Consider the following 13,302-nt stretch of genomic DNA (forward strand, 5'->3'; position numbering starts at 1 on the left):
GAGACTCTGAACATCAGTCATAATGGAGGAAAGGCAAGATGGTCAATCTTTTCAGGAGAGATAGTTCTTTGTTAATTGAGGGCCAAGTATCATCTTGAGTCAGAAAAACAATCATTCATAAACCTCTTATTCCCATTGACAGTGGCATTAGTAGACGCAAAAGCAAAAGGAGAGCAAAATAGTATACCATCTTCAATGGAATATTTGACAACCAAAAGCCTATGGCATCACCCAGTCAGAATGTATGCCAACTATATCTGTGCCAGGGATTTACCAATCAGTTCCTGGATCATGAAAATATCTAGGGACTTTGGGCTCCGGAAAGCAGGGCATGGGTTACTCAGGGAGTACGGAGTAGCAGCTGCTTACCAATCATTACAGACACGTCTTCATAATACAGTCATTTGAAAATCAGTGGTTATGGACATAACTGTTGATGAACTGGTGATCAGCTGTGCTTACATTGCTAACCTTTCTAAAATTGTTCATTATAAATTGGTGACCCATTGATGCATCTCAAGGCTTCTCAAACTTTGAGAATTTTTGGCCTGAATGTAGCTCTTTCGTAATTTTTCATAGATTTATCATCTACTGAATAAAAGAGTCTTTTTTGCTTATATGTGGTAAAAACCATCTTTCAAGCTTCAAATAGTTATACTTCAGTTCTAGATCTTGATTTTGACACTCTGGATATAATGATCAGGTCTGTATTACCCTCAGCCATTGTCATCGGGATTTTGCTCTGATTTCCTCTGTTGTCAATTTGTGACATGACCTTATTTATATAAGCACAAAGTATATCTCCCCACCCAAATCTCACTCTCATATTCCAGGTTTGGGGTGGAGGTAGATAGAGGAAAACCCTGACCCCAGCATTCCTGTCTGACATTCAGAAAAAGCTGGCAAAGCTGAGGGCAGGAGGCAGGGAGTAAGAGGGGAAAACATGGGTTCCAAGGTCTTGGGTCAATTTTCTATGGAATTGGAAATTTGCTATCTAGTTATAAATACTTCACTTTTCAGGATATCTCAGAGCACACAGGAATGATAGACATTTCATTCATCTGAAATTTAATTTTATTGTAACTTTAAGTTGACTGTTTAGATAGGAGGTCAATGAACTACGGCCTGTGGGCTAAAACTAACCTGAACTATGGCCACCTGCTTTTGTAAAGAAAATTTTATCGAAACACAGCCATGCTCATTTGTGTATGTGCTTTTGACTTACTCGTTTGGAATTAATTTTAGAGCCAGTCAAGAAAGTTTTGTACATCATCTCTAGTCATCTTCCACCATGATATTTTAATATTCTTGTCACAATAAATTATATTAAAAATCTTTTAAAATACGTGATTTCTTTTAAAATTATCCTGATTATAGATTTGTGCATATCAGGTAAGTGGTCAAAATGGTATAACAGAAAAGCCATAATTTTACAGTGGAATATCTTGGAAATTGGCAGCGTAACACTCCATTACACTCTGCTTAAAACGTGGTGGGATTTCTCTGTGATGGATTCTACTGTTAGTCAATTGGAGTAACTTTGATTTAGTTAAGTTGTTTTTAGTGCGGACTGAACATTTCACAAAAATACATTACCACTGTCACAGCGAAATTTATTCTTGCAGTCAGCCTCTTCAATTTTGCAGAGCTTAGATGGAATGCATGGCTGAAAGACTACCAGAGGCTCAGTGCATGGCTGTCCCCCAAACTGACTGGGACGCAAGACAGATCTAACTTTAGACTGAAAGGAAAGAAGAGAAAGATAAAACTCTGAGACAGGGTCAAGGTCAAAATGTATCTAAGAAAACTGGGCTTCTCAGTCACAATAGTGATTTTTCTTATAGTAACCTTTCTTAAATTTTACTAATGATTCTTCAAATTCCATTATTATGCTCCCTTAGGGAAGTAACCACCTCTGTGGGCCTCTGTTTCCCAACCAGTAAAATGAGGAAGTGAGTCAAAAAGGTTTCTAAGGCTTCTTATAACTCTGAAACCATATGGGTTATACATTTTCAAAATAAAATGTATAAATGTTTGCTGAGAGTCTCTTGAGTACAGTAAATTCCTCTAGGCCATAACAGTAGCCTTTCCTAGGTCTTAAAGATAATGTCAAGGGATAAATGTGAAATAATTTTGAGGTTCTTTTGCATAAGAAAGTCCCTGTGAAAGCCAATGCTAACGTAGTCTACACTTTAAAAAGATTTTAAACGGTAAGTAAAAAAATGGTGAGTCAAGGGAGAATAGAAATATGATAGGACTAAAAAGTACTGACTTTGAAGTCAGAAAAATTCAATTTATTAATTAATGGGTGTATTCTTGGGCAAATTGCTTAACCCCAAATGAGCAATAACTTTTTCATCTGTAAAATGGTTAGAGAAACCCAATATGATGTGAAGTTTGAATAAGATGACACATGAAAGGGAGCTAGAACAGTTCCTGTTAGAAAGTAGGTGTTCCACAGATGAGTTTCTTTTTCTTCCCTGCTATGTAAACGCTCAGCACAACCCTGACTGTGGTTCACATTGGCCAATGCCCTTACAGGAATGAGCGTGTGGTGGGTAAATATTCCAATCAGGAACAATAAACAAATTGAGGGACTGCTGTGAGGAGAGGGAATGTAGAGGAAGGGCAAGGAGTCAAGGTTTTGATTCATTTCCCTCATTTCTGTCTGGTTTAAAACCTTGGCCTGAAACCCAGTTTTTTTTGTTTTGTTTTGTTTTGTTTTGTTTAGTACGAGTTGAGCATACCTAGTCTGAAAACCCAAAATCCAAAATGCTCCAAAATCTAAAAATTTTTGAGTGCCAACATGATGCCACAGTGGAGTATTGTATATGTAAATACTTATCATAAATTTGTTTCATGAACAAAATTATAAAAAATATTGTATAAAATTATCTTCAGGCTATATGTATAAGGTATATATGAAACATAAATGAATTTCATGTTTAGACTGTGTCCCATCCCCAAGCTACAACATTATGTATATGCAAATATTTCAGAATTCAAAAAACATCCAAAATCCAAAACACTTCTGATACTAACATTTCAGATAAGGATTACTCAATCTGTATACACTTTTGCTTTCAGAATTCTCAGAAGGCACAAGTAGTAGAATTCAGAACTGTGTAAGTACAATACCAATACTGGGAGCAAAATTTCCTTTTTGTGTTCATATGACAGTAAAATACATAAATAAATAAATCCCCTCTTCCCCCCACAAAAGTGTTAAATGGAATTTTCCCTCAATGGAAGCTGGGACAATTGATTTTCAGAAATTGAAGTAATTCAGCATTACTGTGCTGTTAAGCATGTCAGGGAATCAGAGCCCTCTACTGTGACTTGTATTTCCTGGAAATGCCCATGATTGCCTACCTGTTTTTCAACACAAGGGTCACAGTCTGACCATGGTCCAAAATCTCCCAGGAGGCAGTTGATGGGGCAACTTTGCCAGTTACATTCTCTAGTCTCCTGCTTGCTGCAAATCTGTTCACAAAAGTTTTCCTGGTAGTACTTATCTACTACTATTTGTCTGTAACAGTGAAGAAAAAGTTGCTTAGAATGAGTGTATTCACCATACATCCTGCTCCATAATCAAAGTATCATTGAGCATTAACTACAATAAATAGAAAAGAAAGAAAATTTTCATGGAAAAATTAGGCAGGTTGGCATATATGCAGTTCTCGTCACTTAATAGAACTCAGGACATACTTTGTGAGACTCAGTATAAAATGAAAATAGGAAACCTCTTGCTCAAAACTAAGAACTTCAGGGCAGCAATGGCAGATCATTAAGCCAAGCACAAAGCCCTTCTAAGTGTGGGACCTGTGTGACTGCACATGTTACACTGTGAAGCCAGCCATGCTGGAGCTCCTCGAATGGACTGGAAGGCAAGGAAAGATGAAAGGAGAGAAATATCCTGCAAATTGCTTTGAGGAGGACAATACAGGGTGCTGTAAGGCTAAAGATTCAAAGAGAAATTGACATGAGAGAAACATCCTGAATAATTCACATGAAATCTCCAGGTAACAGAGGGAAGGGAATTTGGAGGAAGTGACATGTGCAAAGATTTGAGGTAGAAGAGAGCATGTCCAGGTAGCTCTCCAGGGAGGAGCTTGTGTGACTGGCCAGGAATATTTGCTGTTCTTTGTAGGCAGCAGGGAGCTACTGAGGAATATTGTAATAAATCTGTTTTCACATATGTAGTAGATAGTTTATTGGGGAAGTCAATCGGTAAGTTTAATGAGATTCACACTACATATGTAAACATAATTTTCCAAAATAAGGATCCTAAAAGATTCTGTAATGGTGAAAACACATTAAATGTATGTTTTTCTCTCCTAACATGTGAGCAACTCCATGGTACAGAAACATTTAACAGAGTTAAAGAAACTGTGGGGGATGAGAAGTCTGAATTGGTGAAAAGACTGAATTATTAAATGTTATCAAGAAAGAACAGTTTTATTGCCATTTTGTATATGCCAACAATCAAGCTAATAGCTAGCAGTTCTGCTCAATTGAGGTCCTGTTAGATTTGATTTAATGAGTAGAAAATTCTCTATAATTAACTCACTAACTGTAGGCAAGCAGAGTTGTATGCTGATTGAAAAAAAGCTTGGGTAGTGATTCTAAGCAAGTTGAATAGTCAACTGAAAGTGTTGCATGAATTCTTAATTAAATTTCTTTGAAACCCTTCGTTTTTGTAGAGAGAACAAAAGTAGACTTCCTTTCAACCTCATAAGAAAAAAACTTCAAATTTCCTCCAAATTTGTAAGTTCTTACTTTGAGAGAGATATATATATATACACACACATATATATATATATATATATATAAATAATATATATATGTTTTTTTCCCCCATTGCTTAGTGTGGCACTTCTGATGTTGCTGACTTCATCCTCCAGTCCTTCCAGGGCACAAAGAAAAGCTACAAAGCTCACACCCACCTGTGTCTGCTCTGGGTTCCAGAATTGCAGGTTTTTGAGCAGCTGGACCACTGACTCCATGGGTAGTGATCACAGAAGCAGGCTTGGCCCTTGTTGATCAGAGCACTCAGCAGGATGAAGTACAAGATGGAGTGTCTGGCCATGCTTGGAGAGCCTCCAGGCCCTAAAATGAAAGAATATATACCACATATCAAATGCTTTTTTGAGGGTAAACCTTCACAAGTCATCCTGAGTCACAGATTCAAATGTGATTTTAGAAAATATATGCATTTTTCTGCCTTCCTTAAGGCAAGTCAACACTTACAAATTCACATGCTCATGAGTACAAATCCTATTTTTAAAGATTTTTAGTGTGGAGATTACCATAGGCACAACCTACAGTACTAGTAAGTTTCTTCAAACGGTTAGTGATAGGCTACAAGACAAAGTATGTAGCATGTATTTGTAATCCATTTCATTCCAAAAAGTATTTTAGACTTACACAATCTTATCCTTCTCAAAACACCTGCTCCTTTTGTGTGGGCAATAGCTTCAAGTACATTTCAGCTGTTCCTACTTTTCTGGGACTGGGAAAGAAGTTTGGATCATTCTTCTGGATGCTCTTTTTCATTTCCTGACATGCTGGAAACCTGCTAAAGAGAATGTTCACTGACTCCATATAGAGCCAGAGAAATAAGAGCTGGAAAGGGTCTTTGAAACCTCCAAGTCAAACTCCTTCATTTTATGGAGATAAAATGAGGCTCAAGGCAGTGCAATAGTGTTGAGGCTGCAGGTCAAGTAGGAGCTCATGAACCCTGGTTCTTGAACGAGGTGTAGCCCTTCACTGAGTTTCTAACAATCCTAAGTACTGTGTTACTGGAGCATCAAGATGGCTGGAGCTCCACCACTCAGACCACAAGAGGTTGAACAGAAAAATCTTTGACCAGTGGTTCCCATTTATGGTCTTGAAGATCCATGAGTTACTTGCAAAACCATACCCACTCCCCGTTATTTCCAGTTTGATTGTTATATCCCTAATGAAACATGCAACATGATTATATATGTATATGTCAATAATTCTGCTGTAATTAATAAAGTAGTAACTTTTACTTTAAAGAGTCAAATACCATTCACCTAATTTTTCTGTCTCAGTTTCACTATCTATAAAATAAGAGTAATACCTACTTCATAAAGCTTTTGTTAGGATTAAGTAAGAAAGTTCATGTAAAATGCTTAGAACAATTATTGGCATAGAATCATTACTCAATAAATACTAGCTTTTCAAATTAGTAATAACTTTAAGAATGTTACAGATTTAATAGTAGCTGTTGGTCACATATTTTTAATAGATATTTCCAAATTGCCCTGATAAAATATGGCTCTCTCATGTCTCAGAGGATGAGTTTCTGATTATATTCGTGTGTGGTTAGTTTATGTTTCTTAGTTTTGATGAAAGGATATCTCAGTAAAAATAAATGGGGTTCATCATTTGATAAATCTTGGTTTAAGCCAAGAGCTTGAGATCAGATATAAAAATTGTTTCTTCAGTATGTTCAGAAACTAAGGTATTTCTTGTTAATAAATCAGTAAGCTTTTTAAACTCTTCTACAAGCTCAAAGAAAAATGTCAGAATAAAAGCAACCAAATCCATTGACATATGGCTGAATATGTCTTTCAATTTAAGATGGAATGAACATGCATTTGAGTATTCATTGTGTGCTGCTAGGCATTGAATGAGACACAAAGAAATAGAAGCCTTTATCACTGTCTGGGAGGGTAGACAGAAATTGAAAATACTACCTATGCTTTTTACCCAAGCTTTTTACTCCAACTCATAGATATGCTGCTATAGCCCTAGACTATTTCAGTCATAAAAATGAGGGGCTTTTGGGCATTATTCAAGATGGCCGAATAGGAACAGCTCCAGTCTACAGCGCCCAGCATGAGTGACACAGAAGACAGGTAATTTTTGCATTTCCAACTGAGGTACCAGGTTCATCTCACTGGGGCTTGTCGGACAGTGGGTGAAGTCCACAGAGTGTGAGCCGAAGCAGGGCAGGGCATTGCCTCACCCGGGAAGTGCAAGGGATTGGGGAATTCCCTTTCCTAGCCAAGGGAAGCCGTGGGAGACGGTACCTGGAAAATTGGGACACTCCCACCCTAATACTGCACTTTTCCAATGGTCTTATCTAATGGCACACTAGGAGATTATATCCCATGCCTGGCTCAGATGATCCCACACCCATGGAGCCTTGCTCACTGCTAGCACAGCAGTCTGAGATCGAACTGCAAGGCAGCAGTGAGGCTGAAGGAGGAGCGTCCACCATTGCTGAAGCTTGAGTAGGAATACAAAGTGTCTGGGAAGCTCAAACTGAGTGGAGCCCACCGCAGCTTAAGGAGGCCTGCCTGCCTCTGTAGACTCCACCTCTGGGAGCAGGGCTTAACTGAACAAAAAGCAGCAGAAACTTCTGCAGACTTAAACGTCCCTGTCTGACAGTTTTGAAGAGAGTAGTGGTTCTCCCAGCATGGAGTTTGAGATCTGAGAATGGACAGACTGCCTCCTCAATTGGGTCCCTGACCCCCAAGTAGCCTAACTGGGAGACACCACCTCCCAGTAGGGGCCAACGGACACCTCATACAGCCAGGTGTGCCTCTGAGACGAAGCTTCCAGAGGAACAATCAGGCAGCAACATTTGCTGATCTGCAATATGTGCTGTTCTAAAGCCTCCACTGGTGATACCCAGGCAAACAGGGTCTGGAGTGGACATCCAGCAAACTCCAACAGACCTGCAGCTGAGGGTCCTAACTGTTAGGAGGAAAACTAACAAACAGAAAGAACATCCACACCAAAACCCCATCTGTACATCACCACCATCAACAACCAAAGGTAGATAAAACCATGGGGAGAAACCAGAGCAGAAAAGCTGAAAATTCTAAAAATCAGAGCACTTCTGCTCCTCCAAAGGAATGCAGCTCCTCACCATCAACGGAACAAAGCTGGATGGAGAATGACTTTGACAAGTTGAGAGACGAAGGCTTCAGATGATTGGTAATAACAAACTTCTCTGAGCTAAAGGAGGATGTTCGAACCCTTCGCTAAAAACCTTGAAAAAAGATTAGACGAATGGCTAACTAGAATAAACAGCGTAGAGAAGACATTAAATGACCTGATGGAGCTGAAAACCATGGCACAAGAACTACTTGATGCATGCACAAGCTTCAACAGCTGATTCGATCAAGTGGAAGAAAGGGTTTCAGTGATTGAAGATCAAATGAATGAAATGGAGCAAGAAGAGAAGTTTAGAGAAAAAAGAGTAAAAAGAAATGAACAAAGCCTACAAGAAATATGGGACTATGTGAAAAGACCAAATCTATGTCTGATTGGTGTACCTGAGGGAGAATGGAACCAAGTTGGAAAACACTCTGCAGGATATTACCCAGGAGAACTTCCCCAACCTACCAAGGCAGGCCAACGTTCAAATTCAGGAAATACAGAGAATGCCACAAAGATACTCCTCAAGAAGAGCAAGTCCAAGACACATAATTGTCAAATTGACCAAAGTTGAAATGAAGGAAAAAATATTAAGGGCAGCCAGAGAGAAAGGTCAGGTTACTTACAAAAGAAAGCCCATCAGACTAACAGCGGATGTCTCAGCAGAAACTATACAAGCCAGAAGAGAGTAGGGGCCAATATTCAACATTCTTAAAGAAAAGAATTTTCAACCCAGAATTTCATATCCAGCCAAACTAAGCTTCATAAGTGAAGGAGAAATAAAATACTTCAGAGACAAGCAAATGCTGAGAGATTTTTGTCACCACCATGCCTGCCTTACAAGAGCTCCTGAAGGAAGCACTAAACATGGAAAGGAACAACCGGAATCAGCCACTGCAAAAACATGACAAATTGTAAAGACCGTTGATGCTAGGAAGAAACTGCATCAACTAATGGGCAAAATAACCAGCTAACATCATAATGACAGGATCAAATTCACAGATAATATTAACCTTAAATGTAAATGGGCTAAATACTCCAATTAAAAGACACAGACTGGTAAATTGGATAGAGTCAAGACCCATCAGTTTGCTGTATTCAACAGACCCATCTCACTTGCAGAGACGCACATAGGCTCAAAATAAAGGAAGGGAGGAAGATCTACCAAGCAAATGGAAAACAAAAAAGCAGGGGTTGCAATCCTAGTCTCTGATAAAACAGACTTTAAGCTAACAATTACACCAATAACAGACAAACAGAGAGCCAAATCATGAGTGAACTCCCATTCACAATTGCTTCAAAGAGAATAAAATACCTAGGAATTCAACTGACAAGAGATGTGAAGGACCTCTTCAAGGAGAACTACAAACCACTGTTCAATGAAATAAAAGAAGACACAAACAAATCGAAGAATATGCCATGCTCATGGATAGGAAGAATCAATATTGTGAAAATGGCCATACTGCCCAAGGTGATTTATAGATTCAATGCCGTCCCTATCAAGCTACCAATGACTTTCTTCACAGAATTGGAAAAAAACTACTTTAAAGTTCATATGCAACCAAAAAAGAGCCCATATTGCCAAGACAATCCTAAGCCAAAAGAACAAAGCTGAAGCCATCACACTACCTGACTTCAAACTATGCTACAAGGCTACAGCAACCAAACAGCATGGTACTGGTACCAAAACAGAGATATAGACCAATGGAACAGAACAGAGCCTTCAGAAATAATATCACACATCTACAACCATCTTATCGTTGACAAACCTGACAAAAACAAGAAATGGGGAAAGGATTTCCCATTTAATAAATGGTGTTGGGAAAACTGGCTAGCCATATGTAGAAAGCTGAAACTGGATCCCTTCCTTACACCTTATACAAAAATTAATTCAAGATGGATTAAAGACTTACATGTTAGCCCTAAAACCATAAAACCCCTAGAAGAAAACCTAGGCAATACCATTCAGGCCATAGGCATGGGCAAGGACTTCATGACTTAAACACCAAAAGCAATGGCAACAAAAACCGAAATTGACAAATGGAATCTAATTAAACTAAAGAGCTTTTGAACAGCAATTGAAACTACCATCAGAGTGAACAGGCAACCTGCAGGATGGGAGAAAATTTTTACAATCTACCCAACTGACAAAGATTATCTAATATCTAGAATCTACAAAGAACTTAAACAAATTTACAAGAAAAAATAAAACAACTCCATCAAAAATTGGGCAAGTATCTGAACAGACACTTCTCAAAAGAAGACATTTATGCACCCAGCAGAAACGTGAAAAAATGGTCATCATCACTGGCCATCAGAGAAACAAAAATCAAAACCATAATGAGACACCATCTCACACCAGTTAGAATGGCAATCATTAGAAAGTCAGGAAATAACAGGTGCTGAACAAGATGTGGAGAAATGGGAGCACTTTTACACTGTTGGTGGAACTGTAAACTAGTTCAACCATTGTGGAAAACAGTGTGGCGATTCCTCAAGGATCTAGAACTAGAAATAGCATTTGACCCAGTCATCCCGTAACTGGGTATATACCCAACGGATTATAAATCATGCTCCTATAATGACACATGCACACATATGTTTATTGTGGCACTATTCACAATAGCAAAGATGTGGCACCAACCCAAATGTCCGTTAATGATAGACTGGATTAAGAAAATGTGGCACACATACACCATGGAATACTATGCAGCCAAAAAAAGGGATGGAACTGGAAACCATTATTCTGAGCAAACTATCGCAAGGATAGAAAACCAAACACCACATGTTCTCACTCATAGGTGGGAACTGAACAATGAGAACACTTGGACACAGGGCGGGGAACATCACACACTGAGGCCTGTCGTGGGGTGGGGGGAAGGGGGAGGGATAGCATTAGGTGATATACCTAATGTAAATGACGAATTAATGGGTGAAGCCTACCAACATGGTACATGTATACATATGTAACAAACCTGCACATGTACCCTAGAACTTAAAGTATAATAAAAAAAAAATGAGGGGCTTTTTTTCCCACTCCACTTGCAAGGTGATTCTAGTTCACCCGTAAGTAACTCGCATTTCCTGGTTTTCCACAGCAACACAGAATCACACGGTATTGGGACAAGAATAGCCAGATAGAATTTAGGTTTTGATCAGAGATATGATGTGAGTCCCAAACATCCAACCTGAGTTCAAGATTGGGTGGTGTTTCACTGGCTTCAGGGCCCTTGGGAGCTGAGGCTCCCAAATAATGTGAAGCTTTCCTTTCAACCACTAGATAGACTAGAGAAACCACCTCCCTATACCCTTCACCCTTGCTCCCCACTGCCAAAATTGGAATCTTCTCATACAGGGATCTTTTCAGCAAGAAAAACTAAATAGATACTTTTTTGTCTAATTTTTTTTTCTTTTTAGATGTTGGATGAGACAGATATCTTCCAGAATATTTCTCTTAATTGTGGAGAAAACAAATTCTTAAAGCCTCTTGTGAAATTTTCATGTAAATAATTTGGAGCAGTTAAATTGCAAGAGATTATTAGTTCTCAGTTCTCAGCAGACACTATGTTTTAACTTCCAAAAGCTTGAAATGTATGAGTGAGTTTTATTCCAATTATCATCAAAAACTGCAAAAACAGAACCCTTATAAAATATTCTGATCTCTCTTTAAGCTGTAACTGTTTTGAGGCAATATGGAGCCTAATATAAGATGGAAACATTAAAACTTATTTGATGAGGTACTAATGAAAGAGCTAATTGGTAGCTTTTCTTTTTTAATATTCTATTGTTAGGAAGAAAAACTGTTTTATGTTAAAACAATTTTATTTTTATTTATTTATTTTTTTGAGACAGAGTTATGTTCTGTCACCCAGGCTGGAGCACAATGGCGTGATCTCAGCTCACTGCAACCTCAGCCTCCTGGGTTCAAGCAATTCTCTGACTCAGCCTCTCAAGTAGCTGGGATTACAGGCACCTGCCACCATGCCCAGCTATTTTTTTGTATTTTTAGTGGACTTGGGATTTCACCACTTTGGCCAGGCTGGTCTTGAACTCCTGACCTCGTGATCCACCTGCCTCAGCCTCCCAAAGTGGTGGGATTACAAGCCACCATGCCCAGCAACAATTTTTATTCAAATGAAAATAATTACTTCTCTGAACTTTTTTGTTATGATGACTTAGCATATCGTATCATATGGTTTCTTTTTTATTAATTTCCACATCTCCAGGCATTTTGGAGGTATCTAAAATTACATGCAGGCATTTTACCCATTACTATACAATTTTCATACAAACATAGAATAAAAGAATGTTCAGTGAATAGAGGAAGATAGGAAAAAGTCTTCCAATTCAGTGCCATGGTAGAAGAGCAGAAATTCTGCATTTTTCTCATAGTTGCCATACTCTCTTGAGTTTTCCAAAAATCAGTGATCCCATTGAACCATTGATGATAGCTTTATGAGCATTTAGAGAATTTCAATTAAAATGAAGCCCATCTTATTCTAACCTGTCACCTACTAATGTATTTCACTCACATGAACCATTTGTCTGCAAGGCAGTTCAGCATATCTTACCCAACAGATTTCAGAGGATGCTCTAGTTTATCCCCAGCTATAGATTCTTGCTTGACATCTCCATTTACACGTACTAAATTTCTTATTTCTTCTTACTTTTTTTGTTTTTGTGCATGCCCAGAGGCTCAAGAAAGGATATTTACTATAGCCAAGGTAAGCTGGGTGGTCCAGGCTCATGACTGACCTTGGCTAAAGAGTATGTTTGCTTTACTTTTAACTAATTTAACTCCTAGAGAAACTTGATCTCAAATGTCCTCTGGAATGACATTTGTTTAAAAAACATGACCTCTGATTCTTTTCAGATTTAAGCAAAGCGATTATAAAAAAGAAAGACAAAGAAATGGTTATAGTCTGAGTTATGTATTTTTATGAATGGTAATTTTGTTGGAAACATGATTAACAATTTTGAAATATTAAGATTGAAAATGAAATCATCATATTACTCACGTTTAAGGAGAGTTTGTGGTGTCCTCGGACCTAACCTGTAAATTATTTAGGAAAAAATAGATATGCACAATGAAGAGGGTATATATGTTAACCCAAACAAAGCTTCTTTTCTTATTGCTAGCTAACACAAGGTAATGCTGTCATATCCCAGAGGCCTAGCAACACCTAGAGTGTTGTCAAAATAAATGTTCTCTGGAACTTGAACTTTGCAAATGATTACACCAATCAGCAGTAACCCTGAAACCCTGGGTGTTGGATGTTACACAGAGTCTTGAATTTTCAGTGAGTTTTCAAGTCAAGGGTTACTGTAGTAGCTATTGCTACTGCATAGAAATCTCTCAATTTTAAAGAATCCTTTAGATTAATT

General features: G+C 38.2%; 1 protein-coding gene across 2 annotated transcripts in view; it reads right to left on the reverse strand.

Moving 5' to 3' along the window:
• Positions 1–13,092, reverse strand: part of C6 (complement C6) — a 75,288-nt gene extending 62,196 nt beyond the window's left edge. Inside the window, exons 1-4 of one of the 2 annotated variants that reach the window (XM_005556795.5) lie at positions 12,936–13,092; positions 4,947–5,109; positions 3,373–3,529; positions 1,597–1,741 (exon numbers count right to left, since the gene is read on the reverse strand). In XM_005556795.5, coding sequence (XP_005556852.3) covers positions 1,597–1,741; positions 3,373–3,529; positions 4,947–5,089 — 445 coding nt within the window. In that variant the 5' untranslated portion in view covers positions 5,090–5,109; positions 12,936–13,092. Of the gene's footprint in view, positions 1–1,596; positions 1,742–3,372; positions 3,530–4,946; positions 5,110–12,488; positions 12,604–12,935 lie in introns of those variants that run through there. The other variant, XM_005556796.5, reaches the window with a different exon arrangement.
• Positions 13,093–13,302: the final 210 nt, after the last annotated feature.

The sequence above is a fragment of the Macaca fascicularis genome, chromosome 6, assembly GCF_037993035.2.
Source record: "Macaca fascicularis isolate 582-1 chromosome 6, T2T-MFA8v1.1".
NCBI classification, from domain to species: Eukaryota; Metazoa; Chordata; class Mammalia; order Primates; family Cercopithecidae; genus Macaca; species Macaca fascicularis.